Source organism: Ambystoma mexicanum, chromosome 13 (genome assembly GCF_040938575.1).
Source record: "Ambystoma mexicanum isolate Mex_15411 chromosome 13, UKY_AmexF1_1, whole genome shotgun sequence".
Taxonomy (NCBI): domain Eukaryota; kingdom Metazoa; phylum Chordata; class Amphibia; order Caudata; family Ambystomatidae; genus Ambystoma; species Ambystoma mexicanum.
The window spans coordinates 832,972,585-832,994,879 of record NC_090938.1 but is presented as its reverse complement, the minus strand read 5'-3'; the positions used below and the strand labels follow the sequence as shown (position 1 = coordinate 832,994,879).

Below are 22,295 nucleotides of genomic sequence, written 5' to 3'. Positions count from 1 at the left end.
TGAGAAGGATTCCCTGGGGTAGAGCCTGCCCTGCCGTCTCTGCTGCATCCAGCGTATTCTTTAGGATGTTGTGTGTCACCTGTTTCTCGTCCGAGACAATCGCAAGCAGGCGTGATCGTACCGGTTCTGGGACTTCTTGGAGGTCTTCCTGAAGTAGGGTTCACTGCACGTCACTATAGCTGGCAAGAATGGTAATGTTAGCCATTCTTATCAAATATGCTGCTGAAGTGGTGTTGCGTTTTCCAAGGGAGTACAATTTCTTGCAGTCCTTGTTGCGGGGCGTTTCTGCAGTAGACAGACAATGGTACCCCGGCCCTCTTCCTGGTGGTAGTGACGACCAGGGAGTCTGGAGTGGCATGCCCTTGCGTGTACAATGGGTCAGAAGAAGAGGGGCGAAAGAGTTTTTCAACCAAAGGGTTGACAGCCCTTGTAAGTGAAGGGGACAGCAAAGAAGGTGCAAGGTGCTTCTTGATGGAATTTAGCAGTGGTATCGCCTGACTTGTGGGGGGGGGGGGGGGTGTTTCTCCTTTAGGATGTCATCTACAAAGTCAGTGGGCCTCATCACAAGTTCGGCGGAAGCCTTGCTGGTAAAACCGGCAGGCTGCCGCCAAACTTGAATTTTTTTCCGGCCTCTGGCAATGAGGAAATACAGGGCCATTACAACTGACCCTGTATGTCCTCATTGCCAGGGGCCGGAATCCAGTACTCCCCATAGGGCTCAATGGGAATGGGGAGGTTGGATGCACCTGCACCATTCAGAATGGTGCCGGTGCATCCGACATGCTGTGCTCGTGGGTGCCGCTCTGTCCGCCAGGTCTGACCTGGCGGGCAGAAAGGCACCCGCGGCAAGCTTACCGGTACCATAGTTCCTGGACCGGCAAACTTGTAATGAGGCCCAGTGTCTTGTACAGCTTCCTGCGTGGCAATTTTCAAATGGTCTGCAGCCCTTTTGAGGAGTGCACTAAATGCCATTTGATCATCAATAGGCAAAGCTTGTCTCTGTGGAGGAGAGGAGGGAGGATCCAAACAAATGGTGTCTGGGTCAGGGGTTGAAGTGGGTGAAAGCCAAGGTGCTTCCTCCACAGGCTGGTCCAGACCCCAATCTGGGCTTTGGCCCGGTGTGTGTCCTGAACAGACAGATGGGTTGTCTTCCTGACCATAGGGATCTTCATAGACCTCTTCAGGTTCAGAGAATTCAAAAACCTCTTCCTGAGGCGTTTGGTCTGAAAGCCTCTGTACCTTTACAAAACTAGGGCAGGAATCCTCTTCCCTAGGTCTCTTTGGGGTAATAAACTTCTCAGAAAAGTCCACAAACTGTGATAGTTTGTCCATATAATTCTCAAAAACGTTTCCTTAGTTGGAAGGGACTCATCAGTCAACATCTTAGGGAGGGGTTGGGGGCCCTTCAGAGTAGTCCTCTCAACAAGAGGATGAGGTTTGTTCGCTGCTGAAACAATAACCTCAAGACTTTTGCGTAGTTCCAGTGGCTCAGGGAGAGACTTCGACACACCTGTAGGTGTCGTCAAGGTCTTCAGCTCTGCCGAAACCTTTGAGGCTGACACACTCTTAGACGGCGCGTCAGCGCTCTTGTGTTTTTTCAGGGAGACGCCCTTATGGGTGGAATGCACAGACACATGCCAAGACGACGGATGCAGGGAGGGCGGCCGATCCTCAGGATCGGTAGGCTTCGACAAAACTTCGGCGGGCCTCTTGGTGTCTGCTGCTTCCTCGACGTACCCGTCGAGGGGGCTAGTGGGGTTGTGTGCTTGTCCTCATGTGGTGCGGGTGTGCCTGCCACTGGGGTGTGGTCTCCCCATACCAGTGCCGGTGGCCACTGATAGGTCTCTGGCCTCCACACTACGGAACCATGGCTGCCGCTCAAATCCTGGTCACTTGAGGCGCCTGCTCCGATGGGGGAACCACTCTCGGCCTGCATGGCGTAGGCCGCCCACCACTTCGTCCACCTATCTTTCAGCGTCTTCGGACGAAAAAGTTGGCAAGACTTGCAGGATCGCTCATCATGATCACGAGGCAGACACTTGTTACACTTGCGATGAGTGTCCTTCTACAGGTATTTTCCGTTACAGGACGGACACAACTTAAATGGAGTACTCTCCATAGTAGTGGTAAATGGCAGCAGCCAGACAAGAAAGGAAACGAGAGGGGAAAAGGAAATGCATTTTCAGAGAATCAAACCCCGAGGCCCTACTCTCCCTACTGTATAGGCCTGGCCGGAGGGCCGAGGCCACACAGTCGACAGCATCGACCAATGCACTAGTCGCCGAAAGCAGTAGACGTCTTGGGCGTAGGGGTCAAGAAGTAGCCGTTGATATGAAAGTCAAGACTAAACGACCATCGTCGCTAGGACAAAGAAATGATCAACTTTGCAACATATCTCTTTCAAGCTCCGCATATGTCAACCAACTAGTGGGTGGAAAAAACAATCTGAGGGACCTCGGCGCGTGAGGGATTTTGGGTACACTACACATCACGTTAGGGATAGTGTTACAGGCACGCCCATCTCGACGTCTACATTCGACACTCGAAAGAAAGATGCAATACCCCGCAATTACCACTAGATGTCGGACTATATACACAGCATGTGATTCTAAGCAGAGTCACAAGCATCAGAAGTATACATACACACACGTCTCATTTTTTTCTCCCATTTTGCCCAAAATTAGGGGGTTAGCAAGACCTCTCCCGCCTTACCCAAGTCAGGGGAACCCCGGGGGAAATTCTTGCTTTTTTGCCTCAATATTTTCTTGTCAGTCGGCAAGCGGGCACACAAAAGGTTAATAGACAGTTCCAGCAAAGAAAACCTCAGCCACAAGCAGACACGTCCTGTGTTTCAAGGACGTGTCAGATAAGCACAGACTGTGCCAATCAGACTATCCACTAGGCGTGGGCAGTAACAAACGTTTACCAGGGTGGTAAAGTAGACACAGCTGCTCTGCTAACTGTGAGAGTACCAAGCCAGTCCAGAAAACAGAACCTAGACGCAACAGTGTCAGGCCAGCAAGCATAGAAGCTGGCCACAAGACTACCAGGCTAGAGACGCAAGCATAGATACAAGTCACAAGCAGCCATGTTCTGTAGTGTAATAATCAGACTGTCAGATAGACACGGGTATTGGTCCATGGTTAAAGGCCAGTTTAGCAAGCACAGATTCTGGCCACAAGAGGCAACAGGAACTCGTTCTTTACAGACTCAAATCAAAATCCCTGAACCCACAAACAGGACTGTGTTCCCAAAAATACCAGCATTTCCTTTGTTAGCTTAAAAAGAGGCTATTCTACAATAGGTGAAGGTTGGAATCGTTCCTTTGATTCGAAAACGTATGTTTATATGAGGTTCCGTATTACATAGCTTATCTATGTTCACAGTAAATGAATCCTGTCCTAGGGCAGTGACTGAGCAAAAGTCCATTCAGTTTGAATGGGTGTCCCCACAGTCGCTGTGCCGTTCTGGGGTTCCACTCACCTGCGTTCTGCCCTCTGCAGCCAGCTGCTTCACCGGGAGACGCCACACGGGAGCGGAGGTTCCCATAGCGGCTGTAGCTGTTCCTGTACGCCACCAGACCTTGCTGGGAGTTACTGCCACTAGAAAGTAAACACAAACAGGGAAAGGAGCCAGAGGGGGTGGACAGGGAAAAAGGCCAAAGGGAATGCGGGTAGGGAGGCAGGTTTGAAGCAGGGAATGGAAAACAACAAAAAACAAATTAGGGAAATGACAACGGGATGGGAACAAAAGAGAATGAAGGTGAGAAAAGGTTCAAATGAGGAAGTTGAGGAAAAGAATGAGAAAACAAGGATGACAAACATTATGGCTGGACAGTATGAACCCTAACAGGCGAGTGGTCACGATAGAGCCCATTAGAACCTCATTTTCTGACACCTGCAGCATTCTATTCAGGTGTCTTCAAATTGAGGAGGTGATGGGAATTGAAGGAAAGAGAGACAGTAACACCACCAGATCCGAATCGCTGAATAACATTCTCTATATTTGTCGCAGCACAGACTTTGTCCCCCAGACTGAACACATGTGGCCATTTATGGGGTCCACTCTGTCTGTATCCTCAGGAAGCAATCAATCCACACTTGAAGCAAATAAACTCTCGGGTACATTTTTGGAGCTAAAAGGTCTATGTGATGAAGATTCCGGCTACTGCCGGCCTCAGGAGTTGGTACCAGTATAGTTTAAGCTCTATGCAAACCCTGCGGACATGGACTGATGAAGCAATGTTGCTCCTATAGCAGTGCTCCCAACCTTTGCTTTTCAAGGCGAGACTGGAAGGCGTAGGGTTAGGGATAGTCATGAACCCTTCCCCCCTGGAGCACTGCACCTTGCCTGTACCTTGAGAGAGACTATTCTATTTATTTACTATCTGGCACCATGTGCCAATGTCCTCTTGGAAAACATGTCCTCTGGTCAATTTATGGGAACGTATTGAGACAGTCTGCTCTCCCGGATCAATCCCTGCCATGTCTCATGACAGCGTGCTCGCCTGAATAAACTCTTAGCATGCACCGGGGTGCCCTGAGACAGCCTGCTCTCCCAAATCAACCACTGCTCCATGCCAGTGTGCTCTCCCGGATCAATCCCCTGCCACGTGCCGGAGTCTCATGAGACAACCTCGTCTCCCAGATCAACCCTTGCCACGTACCCGGGTGCCGTGGGACAGTGTGCTCTCCCAGATCAAACCCTTCCACGTACCAAGGTGCCGTTGACAGTGTGGCCCCCCCAGATCAACCCCTGCCACATACCAGGGTGCTGTGGGACAGTGTGCCCTCTCCCCCCCGGATAAACCCCAGCCACGTGCCAGGGTGCTGCAGGGCAGTGGTGTTTCCCAGATCAAACCTGTGCCACGTACCAGGGTGCCCTGGGACAGTGTGCTCGCCCGGATCAACATCTGCCATATGGCAGAGACCCATGGGACACCCTGCTCTCCAAGAGCCATCCCTGCTAAGTGCTATCGTCCCATGAGAGAGTCTGCTTTCTTGGATCAACCCCTAACATATGCCATTGTCCCATGACATAGTCTGCTGAAAATGCCACGTGCCAGGGCTCCATGATACAGCATTCACTCCTGTATAAACCCATGCCACCTGCCATGGTCACACAAAAGCTTCTCTTCTTACTCCAGGATCCTCACATCCCTGGGTTCCCTAAGAAGGCTGGCAATCCCAGCTCACCATCTGCCGCCATGGTGCCGGCTCACCCTCTCCAGCCCATGTGCTTGTCCATGCTGCTGACTGCACCAACCACGAGAGTTACATTAGGAGGCCTGGGCAAAGCCACATCCTCAATACTCTGGATTTACATGTGCCAACATACACCCCCAACCAAGTGTTCCAAAGAACATGTACCCAATCAGGATTTACAAATGCCAGCAAATAGCCCTGTGAAGGGCCCAGCCTGGTCCTGGGATATGGCAAAAGTTGAGAGAAGATGACATCTTTCATTAGATCCTTTCTCCTCACCTTCCCAAAGCAAGGTACGCTCAAGTCAGGGAGCAGATGCCCGTACTCCTCACCTTCCCAAAGCGAGATAGGCTTAAGATAGGGAGCAGATGCCCGTACTCCTCACCTTCCCAAAGCAAGATAGGCTTAAGATAGGGAGCAGATGCCCGTACTCCTCACCTTCCCAAAGCAAGATAGGCTCAAGTCAGGGAGCAGATGCCCGTACTCCTCACCTTCCCAAAGCAAGATACGCTCAAGTCAGGGAGCAGATGCCCGTACTCCTCACCTTCCCAAAGCAAGATACGCTCAAGTCAGGGAGCAGATGCCCGTACTCCTCACCTTCCCAAAGCAAGATACGCTCAAGTCAGGGAGCAGATGCCCGTACTCCTCACCTTCCCAAAGCAAGATACGCTCAAGTCAGGGAGCAGATGCCCGTACTCCTCACCTTCCCAAAGCAAGATACGCTCAAGTCAGGGAGCAGATGCCCGTACTCCTCACCTTCCCAAAGCAAGATACGCTCAAGTCAGGGAGCAGATGCCCGTACTCCTCACCTTCCCAAAGCAAGATACGCTCAAGTCAGGGAGCAGATGCCCGTACTCCTCACCTTCCCAAAGCAAGATACGCTCAAGTCAGGGAGCAGATGCCCGTACTCCTCACCTTCCCAAAGCAAGATACGCTCAAGTCAGGGAGCAGATGCCCGTACTCCTCACCTTCCCAAAGCAAGATACGCTCAAGTCAGGGAGCAGATGCCCGTACGCTCAAAGGACCCTTCACAAGTATGATCTGGCCCACAGCCTTCCAGAACTGAACCCCCGACACGCAGGATGTTGCCTTCAATAACATCCCCCCCCCCGCGTCCCCAACAAGGGCGTGCTGCAGTTAAAATCACACTTTGCACACTGCCACAGAATAACATTAATGAAAAAAGGCAAGAGATACAAGGGTGTATAAATAAAGCTTATTTTATAAAAATGTTTCTACTGAAATTATTAACAACGAAGGATTAATGACATTACCCCAAGAATTAATCAAAATGATTTGGCTTTTTAAATGCAGAACAGCCGGGTAATTGTGGCAGAAGTGGCAATAAACAATTGCTTCCACGCTTACAAAAAATGCAGATTAAAACCAGGTCGTTGAGGCATCCCAAAAGCAGCCCCGACACCTGTGCAGGCCTTATGCCCTTCATGGCTGGGCCATATGCAGCGCTTCTGGTTCCTGCAGTACCAGGATAGTGAGGATCCCCCCTGCATCTCTGCTCATCACAGGAGATTAAGAACAGTCCACTGTGTCCAAGCAGTGAATGTAGCCCTTCATGACCGCCACTCATACCCGGCATTAAACAAAACGAGTGAGGGTGGCTGGTCGGTCCAAGATGAGAGATGTCTGGAGATGTCAATGCTGGGTGTTATCAGGACGGCTGAGGGAACTGGGATGGGTCAAGTACAGAGGAAGGCAGGAGATCACAGGGAAGAGAGAAAGAGAGAGAGACAGACCCAAAGTGAGGAGAAAAGTTAGATGGATGGCAGCGACAGGACCACCAGAGAAAGAAACAGAACAGGGAGATCTCACAAGTCCCCCCTCACTCAGGAACAGCACCTATTGATACACCGAGCAGCAGGGGCTGTGTAAGGCTTGAATGGGAAAGCAAGGGACAGCAATCCCCATTGGGGATAGGGCCTGTGCTCTCCAGCTGGCCCTATAGCAATCCTCAATGGCGATATGGCCTATGCTCTCCAGATGGGCCTATAGCAATCCTCAATGGGGATAGGGCCTGTGCTCTCCAGCTGGGCCTAACTTCTGTGTCTAGTGCACAGGTTCTGCTCCCATGCCAAGAGGAGAAAGGGAAGGAGTCAGTACAAGCCTGTAAAGGTGCAAGGACAGACCCCTTGAGCCAGAGCGGAGCAATGGCACTTCTCCATCACCACGAAAGGATGTCTCATCTCAACTGCACTTTCTGGAAAGCATATATTAGAGAAAGGAGAGTGGGAATGAACTACTGCTGTACACTGGGGTCCACAAGACTGACGTGCAGTTGGTTGTCCTCCAGGCAAACTCTGCATCAATGCTTGGGGTACAGGGGAGCCCCTTCATGACTGCAATGATTTTCAACATCACTTCATCAGGGGCTCAGGTGGCTGGAAGGGCCAGCCAATGTGGCTGGGGGATGGGGCCATGTTCCATCACCCTGAGATTGAAATGACAAACTGTCTGCTGCACCTGGTCTAGTGAGCTCCCTCTCAGAAAGAGGTATCCCCTGCCCCTCCATCTTACCTGGTCCTCCTCCGTGGCCCTTCTGTGTCGTTGTGCTCCCCGTTAATACCTCCCTGGGCCGAACGAGGGCAGCATATCTGAAGGTTTTTCAGGAGCTCCTGCTCATTCAAGACGGGTCGAGGGTCCCCCCTGCTGGGGGAGGAACCAACGCTGCTAGAGCGGTTCATGGAGCGGGACTGGCTGAATGGCCAAGGCAACCCCACTTCTTCTTTCAAAACTAGAAGAGATAAACACAGAAGCAATTAGGACCCTACCATGCAAGTAAAACACACATCCTAACATAAGACCAGTCACAAGGTTCAAAAAGGAGTGGAGAGAGAAGAGGGACAATCTGAGAACCCTGTACAAGTCTGTCAAAGAACACTATGGAGATAACTAAGCCCCTATTCAAGGGCCCTATCAGGAGCTGGGACTGGGGGGGGGTCTGGGCACCCTGTACACATCCATTAAAGGGCCCAATCAGGAGCTGGGATGGAGGAGGGCTCTCAGCAACCTGTACACATCCATTAAAGGGCCCAATCAGGAGCTGCGGCGGAGGGGATCGGAGCACCCTGTATAGCTATATTAAAGGGCCCCCTATCAGTAGCTGAGGTGGACGGGGGGGTGGTCGTATCACCCTGTACACCACTATTAAAAGGGCCCTATCAGGAAATGGGACTGAGCTCCAATTCAATGGTCCTGGGAAGACAGGGGTTGCGGGGGGGGAGGGGGGGGGGGTGGGAGGGATGCTGATAGCCATTCAGGATACCCCAAGTTTCCAGGTCACAGCTACAGAAAGGGATTCAGAAGAAAGGTATCTAGCTGTCACCTCCCAATGGGAGAGGGGGATATATACACAGCAACGATTTATGCCCCCAACGCTGGCCAAGATGGGTTCCTGTGGGTGACACTGACCAGACTGGAGAAGTTTGCTAAGGGGCATATAATGGCACTAGGATATTTCAATTTAGCATGGGACCCACGAGAAGATAGGCGCGTGAAAGTGCTCCCTAGTCAGGGAGCATCGTCTGATTTATTGAAGGAACGCATGGCCCACCTGGCGCTGGTAGACTGCTGGACGGAAATGGGCGAGTGGAGGGTTATACATTTTATTCCCATGTTCTATTCAAGGATCGACTATGCCTGGTTGTCGAGTACATTATTGGGGCGGGTTGAGGGGATAGAGCTGGACGCAATCGCCTTGTCAGATGGTGCACCTATAACAGGCAGCTTAAATATGGGACAGGGAAACCCCAGCCTGTGGTGGGAGAAATTCCCCGACCACCTCCTCAAGGATGGTCTCTTATGCGAGGACATAAAAAATAAAATCGAGGAATGTTTTGCAATTAACGCAACGGAAGGCGTACGAGACCAGATTGCGTGGGATGCGTTTAAAGATTCCTTGATGGCGGAGCTTATTACAATGAAATGTCAGAGGAAGAAACAAATAGGCATCAGGAGGAATTGAAAGCCAAACATAAGCAAATAATGGCCAGAATGGCTAATAATGCGGGGAGCACATTGCAAAGGGAATACCGGCTGCGAGGGGTCAATTAGATGTTTTACCAAATAGATCTGCAGAGAGGTCGTTGCTCTACCTCCAGCAGAGAGATTATGTCAAAGCCAACAAGGCAAATCGACTCTTAGAGAGGCACATTAGGAAAATGGTGGCGTCTAGTATGATCCTTAAAATACAAAGTTAGGGGGTCGGAAAGCATGGCTACACCAGATATAATGGCGGCATTCCGGGAATATTACTCCTCCCTGTATACATCTGATTCCCCGGATGAGGAAACCCAGGCGGAATACCTGTCCCGGTGTCCTCTTACCAAGATTACTCCCTGGGAATGGGAAAAATTAGAGCGGGACACTACCCCGAAGAAGTAAGGGCAGCAATAGCAGTCTTGCCAACAGGGAAGTCCCCGGATGGATTCCCAACGCTCTTTTCCAAATCCTTCCGCGAGGCATTGATCCCGCCCTTAGTCCCGCTGTTTAATTCTTTTGGGGGGGGACAGGATCCATCTCCACATCAATGGAAGAAGCCAAGGTGGTATTGGTCCCTAAGCCAGGCAAGCATCCCACGGTATGAGGCTCATACCGACTAATTGCCCTTACAAAGAAGATGCTAGCTTTGTGCTTAGATAAACTCCTCCCCAAACTGATCGATCCCAACCAGTCAGGCTTTATTGGGCACAGTCAGACCTCGGATAACATTCGGCGGGTCTGTCACCTGATTGCAAAGATTAAACATAACAAGTACCCCTGCACTGATATTGGCACAGGGTCAAATGTCCATTTGTTTGTCACACTATGGAGATCATAGGGTTTGGAGCTAAATTACTTTCTATGATTAGAGCCAACTATTGTTCACTCTACCTACATCTAGCAATTAACAGGGAGCTCTCCCAGGGGATCAAAGTCACATGCGGCACAAAGCAGGGATGCCTGTTACCCCCGCTCCTGTACGCTATATACCTGGAGTCGCTCTTAGCTAACATTACGGCCTCCCAAGATATCAGGGGAATGCCCTTCGGGGGGTGGGGATCGGAGCATAAAATCGCAGCGTTTGGCGATGATATGGTCACAGACTCGGATACGTTGCTTCCAGGGATATCACGAGAATCCGGTCTCTTTGGCGAGGCATTGGGATAAAAAATGAATGCCCATAAGTCAGAACTGTTCAATCTGACCGTCCCATCAGACAAAATCCAGGATTTGTGGGGTTGGGTTCCCTGTAGATGGGCTGAAGAAGGAATCAAGATATCTGGGGTGCAGATTACCAGGTCACTGGCGTCTCTATATCGAGCTAATTATCCGGCGTTGTTGGGAAAGCTGCACAGGTTGATCGACTGGGGACTCCTGTCTATTTCTTGGCTGGAGAGTATAAATGTCCTCAAAATGGTGATTTTGCCAAAGATTCTGTACTACTTTACGGCCCTACCAGTGGCGGTCCCCAAGGGTTTCTTCAGGGCACTTCAAAAACATGTGGACACATTAATTTGGAATCGCAGGAAACCTGGGGTAGCGAGGCAGCTACTAACGTTTCCCAAAAGCAGAGAAGGGCTATGGGCACCAAATGTCTGCTTCTATTTTGCAGCGCAAATAAGAATAATCTGTGAATGGTTCAGAGGTGAGCGCACAAAAGCCTGGTGCAGGATGGACATAGCAGTGGTTGGATCACCCCTGGATGAGGTATTATGGCTGCCTAATGGGGACAGGCCGGTAACCATGTATTAAAGCGAAGTGGTGGCACTGATGGGGGATTCTTGGGATTAACCGGTGAGGCGGGTGAACTTAACCACCTTACCCTCCCCGCTGACATCTTTATATAGGAATCCCCAGTATGCACCGGGGAGGAAGAGGGGGGCTTTGAGCAAGTGGGAGGCAGCAGGTTGCCGTAAATGAGGGATATGTTCATGGGAAATGAAATTAAATCCTTTGACCAGTGTAGGCAGGACTTTGGACTGGAGGAGGGGGAGAGGTGCCGATACTCCTAGCTGAGCCATTGGCTACTGAACCCACAAGTCAGGGTAGCAGCTACTAGGGAACTCGCTCCCTTCGAGAAATATGTGACGGGAGACAGACATCTGCTGGGCACATTGTACAGGATTATAGCAGATGGGACTAAGTCCCAGGTACGGTGTTATATGGAGAGATGGGAATTCGCAATAGGGGACTCACTGGAGGGGGGGAAACTGGAGTCAGCTGTGGACAGATATCCCTAAGCTTACGAGGGCTATCCAGATCCAGGAGATGTGGATCAAGATTATGGTCTAGTGGCACCTCACCCCGGAAAAACAACAGATTCTACCCATCAGTGTCACCACTTTGCTGGAGGGGATGCAGGGAACTAGGATCCTGGAATCCTATAGTGCCAAGCCATTCAGCCCTAACAGGACGTGGTCTGTGCAGCAATGAGCAGGATATTTGGGATTTAGATGCCAGACAATGAAGGGGAGGCCGGGCTGGTCATCAGTAGGGAAAGGGGAATACCATGTCTCGCCCAAGGGCTCCCCACTCCCAGTTCCCAAGGACCCTCCACCCAGGTGATCCTCCCTCGCTTCTCTGCCGCCAGGGTCGAGACCCAAGAGCAATGGCCTCTCCCTGGCCACCTGTGCAGAGGATTCAAGGGGTTTAGGAGGGAGAATGCCCTCAGGTTTCTCACACCTACCAGCACCCGGTACATATCTATCAAAGGCCCCTAATCAGGGACTGGGGCTGAAAGGGATCAGAGTACTCGGTACACATCTATTAAAGACCCCTATCAGGACCTGTGACAGATGGGAGATCCGAGAGGCTATACAGGACTATCAAAGGGTGCTATCTGCAGCTTTTGGGGTGTACATATGGTGGCAGTATTCAGAGTTCTATTCCTTTGTGACTTGTCGCTGTTGCTGAGTGCGGGCTGTGAGAAACCTGAGGGCATTCTCACTCCTACTCCCCTTGGATCCTCTAGACAGGTGGCCAGGGAAAGGCCATCACTCTTGGATCCTGTCCCTGCGGGTGGAGAAGCGAGGAAGGATCACCGGGTGGAGGGTCCCTAAGGATTCGGAGCCGAGTGCCTTTGGGCGAGACATGGTATCCCCCTTTGCCTATTGACGACCGCCCTAACCCTTCTCCAACCTTTGTGGGCTATTATAAGCCAGTTCCCCTCAATTTTTCACATGTGACACTTGACAGTACTGGGACAAAGAAGCAGGAGCTACTGAGGAGCTCAGATTGCTGAGGACACTGTCCGCATGCAGAAACGAGCGTCGGAGGTGCCGGAGTGAAGCAGACAAACGCATGGCGAACGAGCAGAGCTCGTACCAGTGTATTCTCCCGGCTTTAGGAGGTGAAAGGAAGTTGAGGGAACCATCGGGGGGATGCAGAGAAGGCAGGCGCGTGTCAGAGACGAGCTCCAGCACCGGGGAGCTTCTAAAGGACTACAAGTGAGTAACGGTCCATGAGAGTTCAACATTGAAAAACCAATGCATATTGAATACCGAACTAAATGGAAATTTAACATTAAACCGAACAAGTGTACATAGAATACTGAGCTTAATTAAGCAACACAAGAGAGCATTGAACTATGAAATGAAAGTGAACTTGTGGCACCACAAATTAATCCAAACCTTGAAGTCAAATACATTAAAGGCTGAGGGAAACCAAACAGTGACCTTTAATGAGTGAATGCAGTATGGCACGGCTACAGTTTGGCAAGGGGTGTGTGATGCATGGTGGCAGAGCCACGAGGCAACCAAGCAGAAGCCAGAGGAGCACAATAATACACCCCAAGCCAAAAGCCCAATAAACGGGAACTAGTGCCAAGTAACTTGTGTGTGGGCTGAGGAGTCCAGGGGTCCTGGTTGTGCAACCTGTGATAGGTGGACTGTGTGGTCTGACGACTGCGGCTAGACCAGAGAGCCCCGAATGGTGACTGCCAAGGACACTGTAAAACAAGCCTAATGAAACCATTGCAAAGGAGCTGGAGAGGCAAGCCAGAAAGAGGGTCAGATTGACCTGGTGTTTTGTTAAAGACTGTTGAAAAGACTGAGGCAAGTGTAGGTAAAGGAATTGAAGTCTTGGGGAAGGGAATCCTGAGACCTAAGGGACTACACTGGGTGTCTTGTAGGTAAAGGCATTGAAGTCTTGGGGAAGGGAATCCTGAGACCTAAGGCACTACACTGGGTGTCTTGTAGGTAAAGGCATTGAAGTCTTGGGGAAGGGAATCCTGAGACCTAAGGGACTACACTGGGTGTCTTGTAGGTAAAGGCATTGAAGTCTTGGGGAAGGGAATCCTGAGACCTAAGGGACTACACTGGGTGTCTTGTAGGTAAAGGCATTGAAGTCTTGGGGAAGGGAATCCTGAGACCTAAGGGACTACACTGGGTGTCTTGTAGGTAAAGGCATTGAAGTCTTGGGGAAGGGAATCCTGAGACCTAAGGGACTACACTGGGTGTCTTGTAGGTAAAGGCATTGAAGTCATGGGGAAGGGAATCCTGAGACCTAAGGGACTACACTGGGTGTCTTGTAGGTAAAGGCATTGAAGTCTTGGGGAAGGGAATCCTGAGACCTAAGGGACTACACTGGGTGTCTTGTAGGTAAAGGCATTGAAGTCATGGGGAAGGGAATCCTGAGACCTAAGGGACTACACTGGGTGTCTTGTAGGTAAAGGCATTGAAGTCTTGGGGAAGGGAATCCTGAGACCTAAGGCACTACACTGGGTGTCTTGTAGGTAAAGGCATTGAAGTCTTGGGGAAGGGAATCCTGAGACCTAAGGGACTACACTGGGTGTCTTGTAGGTAAAGGCATTGAAGTCTTGGGGAAGGGAATCCTGAGACCTAAGGGACTACACTGGGTGTCTTGTAGGTAAAGGCATTGAAGTCTTGGGGAAGGGAATCCTGAGACCTAAGGGACTACACTGGGTGTCTTGTAGGTAAAGGCATTGAAGTCTTGGGGAAGGGAATCCTGAGACCTAAGGGACTACACTGGGTGTCTTGTAGGTAAAGGCATTGAAGTCATGGGGAAGGGAATCCTGAGACCTAAGGGACTACACTGGGTGTCTTGTAGGTAAAGGCATTGAAGTCTTGGGGAAGGGAATCCTGAGACCTAAGGGACTACACTGGGTGTCTTGTAGGTAAAGGCATTGAAGTCTTGGGGAAGGGAATCCTGAGACCTAAGGGACTACACTGGGTGTCTTGGGACTGGAGTCTCAAAATCCCTTTGTTTTGGATTGTGTTACTTGAAACTTGGGGAAGGGAACCCCAAGGATTGGTTCTGAGCTATATCGCCTTGAACTGGAAAAAGGTAGAGATTGAGAGTTTTTCATGGAACTTTCCTATGCGTGGGGAAGGGGAGGTGAACGAAAGCTGTGAGCTGGAAGAAGCTCAGAACTTTGAGTGGAATACGGTTTCTTTTCTTTGATATCCCTAAGCATTGGTTAATTTATTTTATTTATTATTTACTTGTTAGGCGTTTATACAGGAAGTAAATACTGTTTCAAAGTGCCCACAGAGCAGCAGGGAGGGGACGGGGGATGTGAAACAATGGATACAATTAAATACATTAAGAAATAACAAATCCAGTGGGTGGGGAAGGGGAGAGGACGCACCTACTATGCCTTGTGAGTGTTCAGAACGTGTAAGTGCCGAAGGGAGGGGGAATGGAATGGGATAAGTGCTGTGGTGCTCACGGGTGAGCAACAGGTAAGGTGTAATGAAGGGTATGTGCGAGCCTACAGGGAGGAGGGCGAGTCAAGGCAAGTGCCGAGGATATACAGAAGTTGGGGGCTTCGGTGTGGGAGGTCAGGGCCCCGAGGATGCATAAGGGCCCTGCACACCAAACAAGCAACTGTGATAATAGCAGAGGAGAGTGGGGGGGGGGAGGAGGTAAATAGGAAAGTCTTGAGGAGCTTCAGGAATTCAAGAAAGTCCTGCTCAAGACAAAGAGGGAGGGGGAGGCTGTTCCAAAAAAGGGAGCCAGCTAAGGAAAGCGATCGACCTCCTGCCCTCAGTTTAGCGAAATGCTTTACACACAAAGAGTTGGTGCCAGAGGAGCGCATGGATCCAGAGGGGGAATATATAATAAGAGACAGTTGCAGATAGTACGGTCACCGGCCCCAGACAGTCTTGTGGAGGACATAGAGGGATTTAAATTTAATCCGTGAAGCAACGGGGAGCTAGTGAAGACTTATATGGGCAGGAGAGATGCGGTCCCTGGGCTTGAGGCCAAGGATAAGTCTTGCTGCCCTATTCTGGATTAGCTGAAGAGGTCACAGAGTGGAAGAGGGAAGATTCAGAAGGAGGCTATTGCAATAGTCAAGCCTAGAGAGAACCAGGGCTCTGGTAACATTGAGCTTCTGGGGGAAAGTGAGAAAAGGTAGGATTCCTTTGGGAAGGAAGAGCTGAAAGTGGGACTTCTTGGCAATGTCCTGAGTGTGAGGGAGGAAGGAGAGAGGAGTCGAAGATGACTCCACGGTTTCAGGCTTCAGAAGAGGGAGCAGGGGGAGAGCCCATGAAGGAAGGGCAGAGTGAAGGGAAGAAGACGGGGCCAAGAGTCCCAATGGGAAAGATCTCTGTTTTGCTGCCATTGAGGCAGAGATCATTGGAAGTGCATCAGGCCTGGATGGAAGAAAGGCATTCAGGGATGATGGAAGGTGCAAGAGGGTCAGCAGGAAGTTTGAAGAGTTGTGTGTCGTCAGCATAACAATAGAAGTTGGGGGACAAGGAGGAGATGAGGAGTGCCAGCTGAGTGAGTTAGATGTTAAAGAGCCAAGGCGAGAGGATAGAGCCCTGGGGGACACCACACATGGAGAAGGAAGTAGGAGAGGAGAAGGTGCCCAGGGATTTGGGAGGAGCAGTCAGTAAGGAAGGAGGTCAGCCAGTCAAGTGCCCGCTCTGAGATACCAAGGTTGTCGTGGAGCCTTTATATGAGGATGAAGTGGTTGACCGTGTCAAATGCAGAGGAGAGATCAAGAAGGATGAGGACAGCTGGGGAGTTGGAATCCAGAGAAGCGAGCAGTTCTTCACAGGTGCTCAGAAGAGCAGTTTCCAAGCCTCTGGATGCTTGGAATCCAGATTGACAGTTGTGGAGAACACCAACTAGTTCAGTGTGAGTGGAGTTGGGACAGGGCCAACTTCTCCAGCAGTTTCCCCAGGAAGGGGGTGATGGAGATAGAGTGGTAGTTGGCTAGACAAGTAGGGTCTGCTGTCAGTTTTTTAAGACAGGGGTGCACAAGGGAGTCCTTCAGGGAGGAGGGGAATGAACTGGTAGCAAGAAAGTGGGTACTGAGATCAGCGAGTGCAGGGGAAGGAGAGCAAATGTTGTCCTTTTTGGTTCTGGAGGAGCAAGGGGAAACCGGTTTGGAAGAGACCTTCATGGAGCAGACAACTCTGGTGACTTCATCAGGTGAGACAAGGGACAAAGGAGGAGAAGGGGGCCAGGGGAGGGTGAGTGGCCAAGGTAGGCAAGGGGGCGAGGGATGGGTTGGGAGAGTGTTGGCTGTTCAGGATGTTCTGAGTTTAGGTGGTGAAGTGAGTGGCGAGTGCGTTGAGGGATAGAGAGGTGCAGAGGTCAACGAAAAGAGTAGATGCTGTGCCAGGGGAGTCGAATTGGATGTTAGTCACCCAGGAGCAGTAGGTTGGAGGAGCTAGAAAGTAAGGCGGAACAGAAATCAGCCCATTCAGAGAGGAACAGGGAGGTAGCGCCAGTAGGCCGGTAAACGTAAGCAATGGTCAGGGTGGAGGAAAGAGTTGACCAACTTGCATACCAGGCTCTCAAAGTAAGAGTAGAGCTGAGTGGGTAAGATGGAAGAGGGTACCCACTCCGTGAAGATTAAGGCAACCACACCTTCAGTACTTTAAGGTCGTGGCTTGGAAATTATCTTAAAGCCGTTAGGAAGGAGGGAGCCAAAAGCGGTGACTGAGCTGGTATTGAGCCAGTGTCTCAGTAAGAGTGTGAATGTCAAGGTCAGTGGTCTTCAAGAAGGAGACAGATGTCAGCAGAATGTTTGTTAGCTGAGTGGGCTTTAAGAGTCACCAGGTGGAGGCAGTCTCTGCCTTTGAAGGTTTTCTGAGGTGGAGTACAGAGATGTGGTACTTCAGTCAGGAGGGGACATAAGGGGAAGTAGGGGGAGAGGCAGGAGAAGGAAGAAAGTTAATGAGGGATGGAAGGATCCGGTCAAAGAGAAGGAGGTTGACCTGAGGACCCTGAACCAGAACAGTGCCAGTGTGGTAGACATTAATGATGCAGCATGAGGAGAAGAAGCCCGCCAAGAGGACTTCCCACTTGGTGCCACCATTAATGGGAGAGGATGAGAAAGGGGAGAGAGTAGAGATGAGAAGTCCATAGGTCTGGAGAGGGGACAGAGAAGAGGATATCAGTGAAGATCTCTCTGAAGGATGCACTTGCATAGGTGTCTGCCATGGGAAGGCCAGGATTTGCAGCGAGGATGTCTTTTTTTATGCTTTTTCCGTCCAGATTTTGAGAGAGATGGAGGATAGGTGATAGTGTAGCAGTTAGAAAAGGGTGGAGAGATGGTGAGTGCCATCACAGTGGCCGAGGATTGATGAGAGAAGGAAGAAAGAGGAGGGGCTGCAATGCAGTGTCCTGGGCCCTTACAGGTAGCCTAGTAGTTAGGGGGGCACAATACAATGCAGAGTAATAGGTGAGGTGCAAGATACAGTTATACAATGAAATACAATGTGGTGCACAACAAGAATGCAAGATGTCAAGAAGAGATGCAATGCAGGGCACACAAAGGATGGAAGTTAGAAAACACACCCACCAGGAAGCACATTATATGTTTTATAGTTGTAAGGGAAAGGATAGGTTTTGGACACAAACAGACTTCTACGTTGAACTCTTTGACTCAGACTTTCCTTAGTTTCGTAGAGGTATGGAAATCCCACCTTAACATGGGGCAAGTTAGACCTCAACCATCATGACATTTAAGTTAATAAATATCTTTGTGTTTGAACTTGAAGTCGGTGGTCTGTGTCGTACTTCATGATGCCTTCACAGGGCGCAATTGGACTGCATGTATATCACCTTTGTGCACTCTTTAGGTCTCTGATAAGCCCCTCTCAAACAAGGAGATTCCCATATTTAGGGGGTAGTACATTGATTACAACCAATCAGATACATCCGCTACAAGGTCTGATACATAAAGTTAGCTGACCTGCCCAAGAACTGGGCCATTTGTACACTGTACACACACGCAAAGTGCAGGCAGCACCTGGGCAGGTCCGTTCTTGGGTCACTTACAGTCACGCTCGCTCAAGGAGTAGGGCTTAATATCTCCCTCCGGACGCCGTTTTGGAGGAAGCTTCCGTGCTGGAGCTGTAACGAGAAGCAGGGACACTTGGTTAGCCAGTGCTCAGGGGTGGGAAGGGCTGGTCTCCTTGCTCTACTCGAAAGATCCTCACAGTTACCCGTACAATACATGTATTTACAAAGTAAGTAAAGTGCGAGTTGCTTAATCAGTAAAATCCCCAATGCAGTGGCGTGTGCTGTGCTGTGCTGGATGCTGGGAATGTCTTATCATAAAGGGCGCAGTCAAGGAAGCTTAAACACAAGGCCTGTGCCTTAGGTGGGTTTCCCTCCTCCTTACATTGAGGGTGATATGTTATGTAATGCTGTGATGCGTCCTCACTGTAGCAATCTCAGAGTGCCAACGAGTGCCCGCAAATGGGCAGATGGTGTTCCTGCCAGGGGATTTCAGACCTTACAGTGGGAAGTGGCAGAGAAGATATACCATGGCTACATGCACCGGACAAGTTAGAATGATGTGGTGTTGCGACACACACACAAGATTTGAGACACTTCCCGAATTGACTAATAAGCTGACATTATTGAAAATGCACAGGTGTTTTATCAGCGCCAGACTTACACAAATTGCTCAGGTGTAATGGTAATGCTAGGTTTATTGCATCGCAATGTCCAATTGTCAATCATGATTCATTTTGGAGCTCACATTTTTAAAAATGATTGTTGTTAGGCAAAGTTTGAATGCAGTACCCTCTGGGAACACTACAAGCAACCGACTACAGGTGTAAGCAAACCAACCTTTGGCATAAGTCTGTACTACACAGTTTTGGTAGCGTGTTGAGCAGCCATGCTTATCTCAAGAGGGGAAATGTGAGCAGTAATGATGTTACACAGAGGTCTACAATCACAGGTGTTCAAATAAACTCTTACACTGAAGGTTTCTTGAATAAACACTTATTAATTTATTTATCAGTCAGTTACAAAACATTCACTAAAATGATGCAATTATAAAATCATGCACGAATACACTTCAATACTGTACACTCCAAGTTTCTGAATCAGATAAGACCCTTTTGGGATGGCCCACAGACACAACCTACAATCACAGGCAACTTTAGCAACAAGGGTGCTGGGGACATGAGTATCTTACTGTTGGCATTCAGAATACTTTTCAAGAGGAGTAAAAGGCAAAGGTTATTAGAACATGAAAGGTTACAATTATTCTTAGTGCAAATATTTTGAGTTCACCAGAAATTCAATTTAATGCAATAGTGTAGGCCAAAGACAATTGGCGACAGTCTTGGATAGGGTAAAGCGGTTCTGTTAAGTAAAACTGAAAAGTCTCTGCAAAAGTTCTCAGAAGTCGTTTGTAGCAAGAAGAATCATATGTTGGATCACAAGCTGATTAGGCCTGTGAGTTGCAAAAGTTTCAAGCACTTTCACAGCAAGAGGTAAGTACTCTCAGTCTTGTTTTACAGTACCTTACAAATGAAGAAAAAGAGGCAGCTGATGACTTCTGTTCCTGGCAGTTCCTGCAGAGCTCGCTGTTCCTGCGCCTCAGTCGTGGGGACAAGAGGGAGGACGTTGGGGGGACTCCTGCACTGCACTGGGACAGTCAAAGGCTCTCAACGGGCAAACTTCAATTTCGGTGGCTGTAAGCAAAGCACACACACTGGTGTCCCTCTCCCTGGTTATACGGTTTCCTGCAGCAACTCTGAGGAAATTCAACAAGCTCCGAGATGAGTATCCAGGTGGCTTACTTTGGAGTCGATTGGTCCCACCAACTCAAAAGGGAGAAGTTGTCCTCGCAGGGGCTTCTCTGTCGATTAGAACTTCGCAAGTAGGCACTGCAGCAGGGCTTCACCGGGCAAACCAACGGTCCAGGAGTTGCAGCAGGCGTCCTCTTCAAGCTCTTCTTCGGTTCCTTCATCCAGTGGTCGACTGCCTTCCAAGCCATGAGACTTGCCTTTTATTCAGTTCTCTCCCATTCATTCCAGCCTAGCTGTCACTCACCCAGCAGGGCGGCTGTCCTTGCCAGACAGTCAGCCAGCCAATCATCACAGAGTGCATTTGGGTCTCCTAGGAGACTAAGCACAGGGAGTTTTGGGCACATCCCTCACTTCCTGCCTACCCCAGACACTGTGGAGCCAGAGGCTGTCTTCACTCCTGAAGCCCGCCAAAGGCGAATTAACAAAGAGACCAAACCTGGTTTGGCGCACAGACAAACACTCGAGAAGAACCTTTCCAAAAAGAAATGGCAAAAAAGAAGACCGAACCTGTTTTAACAAAGGGGACTCATACGCCATCTTGAAAAACATGGCTGCCGCGATTTAACGCTACCGGAGCTACGAATAGTTGGCGGTTGGGAAAAATCATGGTAGTTTGTTGTAAAACCACTGCCACCAGCCATTCTGAGAGGAAAGGGTATCATTTGACTGTTACATGAGTATCTAGACACAGGGGATACTAGGTAACCCCTCCAGCACTTCTATTGTAAGATAGGGTGTGCTGGGTGTAGGAATTTAAACGACTAGTAAAGTCAATTTCACTTTACTTACTCTGGGAAACAGTAGTTTATCCCAGAGAAGGTATTTAAACCTTGGGAAAGCCTGAAAGCCTTACCTGTGCCACTGCACTGAGGGTGCTGTGTGACATAAATGAAAAGATGATGCCTATGGAGTTGGTTAGACTCCATAACCAAAGAAAACACAAGAGGAAAACACATCAAAATACATGAGTGGGCAAAAGGGTCACACTCTCTCCAGGTAAAAAAAATCAAGACCTCAAAATCCAGCAAGGTTGCTGAGGGTCTCTAAGGTGAAGGGAATTAGCACATTTTTGAGAATTCTCCCTAACAATTGTAAGTTACTTTCATTGGTAAAATCATGTAACACATTTTTAACCCCATTAAATCGACACCCGATTGGACCCTTGATATCACCACATTAAAGCATGAACTCAAAACCAGGAGGTGAAGGTAGTCCTCTTTGACCAAGGGAAATCTTGTAACAGTGTCATTGGTAGGAAAGATTTCCCTCCCTTGGGTGCAATTTTCCCTCCATTTGTAAATCCCCCAACCTTTTTGCTGCTTTTGTTTGGAGTACCTCACCTGACTTTTTCCAGTGGAGCCCAGCCTTCAGCTGCACTCCTCTGTGCTTTCACTCATTTGTTATGGGGAAACTGACACATCTTTCAGGCTGTCAGTACTGGGAAACTATGTTTCCCTTAGTCTTCGACTTTGTTATAATTTCTTGGTAATTTTTTATCTATGTGGCAAGTACCTTGCAGTACCGCGTATAGGGGTCCTTTGGTTTTATGGCCCTAGCCACCCTCTCAGGATTTTTGGGTGTTTGTACAAGTGTGCCTAGGGTGAACTGGTGGCAGCAGTTTACTTTTAAAGTATTTTACTTTGTTTCTATGGACCACACCACATTTGACCCAAGACTGTGGCCAGTGCAGAAAGTGGCCATGCCACAAAGTCTTCTGTTCTGTCCTTTGGTCATTTTGTCCCTTTGCATCCCCCAGGTCGAGAGACCCGGGTATTCCTTATTTGGGCATGCAGCCTCCCGCGAAAACCACATCTTTCGCAGGCTCCTGCATGTCATGTGTGCTAGTGCCCAGGAAGAGGGTTGGAACTGTCTGGTCCCAATCCACACTACTGGTGCCAGTATGTCTGGTAGTCATGAATGACTGTAACCACTGTGAACCACGATTGGCCCACGTCTGGCATGCATGTAAGAGAGCAGACCTTCAACTGGCTATCTGAGATTTGAGCGTGAACCGAATCTTGGATAAGAGAAGGGGCTCTGCATCCATTCCAGGTCGATCTAC

At 49.6% G+C, this 22,295-nt stretch overlaps 1 protein-coding gene across 5 annotated transcripts in view; it reads right to left on the bottom strand.

The window, feature by feature from the left end:
• ATAT1 (alpha tubulin acetyltransferase 1) overlaps positions 1-22,295 on the bottom strand; it is a 254,055-nt gene that overhangs the window by 30,095 nt on the left and 201,665 nt on the right. For 3 of the 5 annotated variants that reach the window (XR_011283234.1, XM_069635327.1, XM_069635326.1), the window contains 3 exons: positions 18,462-18,536; positions 7,737-7,953; positions 3,484-3,602 (listed from right to left, as the gene is read on the bottom strand). Coding sequence is in view for 4 of the 5 variants with exons in the window: in XM_069635327.1 (XP_069491428.1) it covers positions 3,484-3,602; positions 7,737-7,953; positions 18,462-18,536 (411 nt within the window). In the remaining variant the exon portion in view is untranslated. Of the gene's footprint in view, positions 1-3,483; positions 3,603-6,408; positions 6,892-7,736; positions 7,954-18,461; positions 18,537-22,295 lie in introns of those variants that run through there. The other 2 variants (XM_069635329.1, XM_069635328.1) reach the window with 2 other exon arrangements.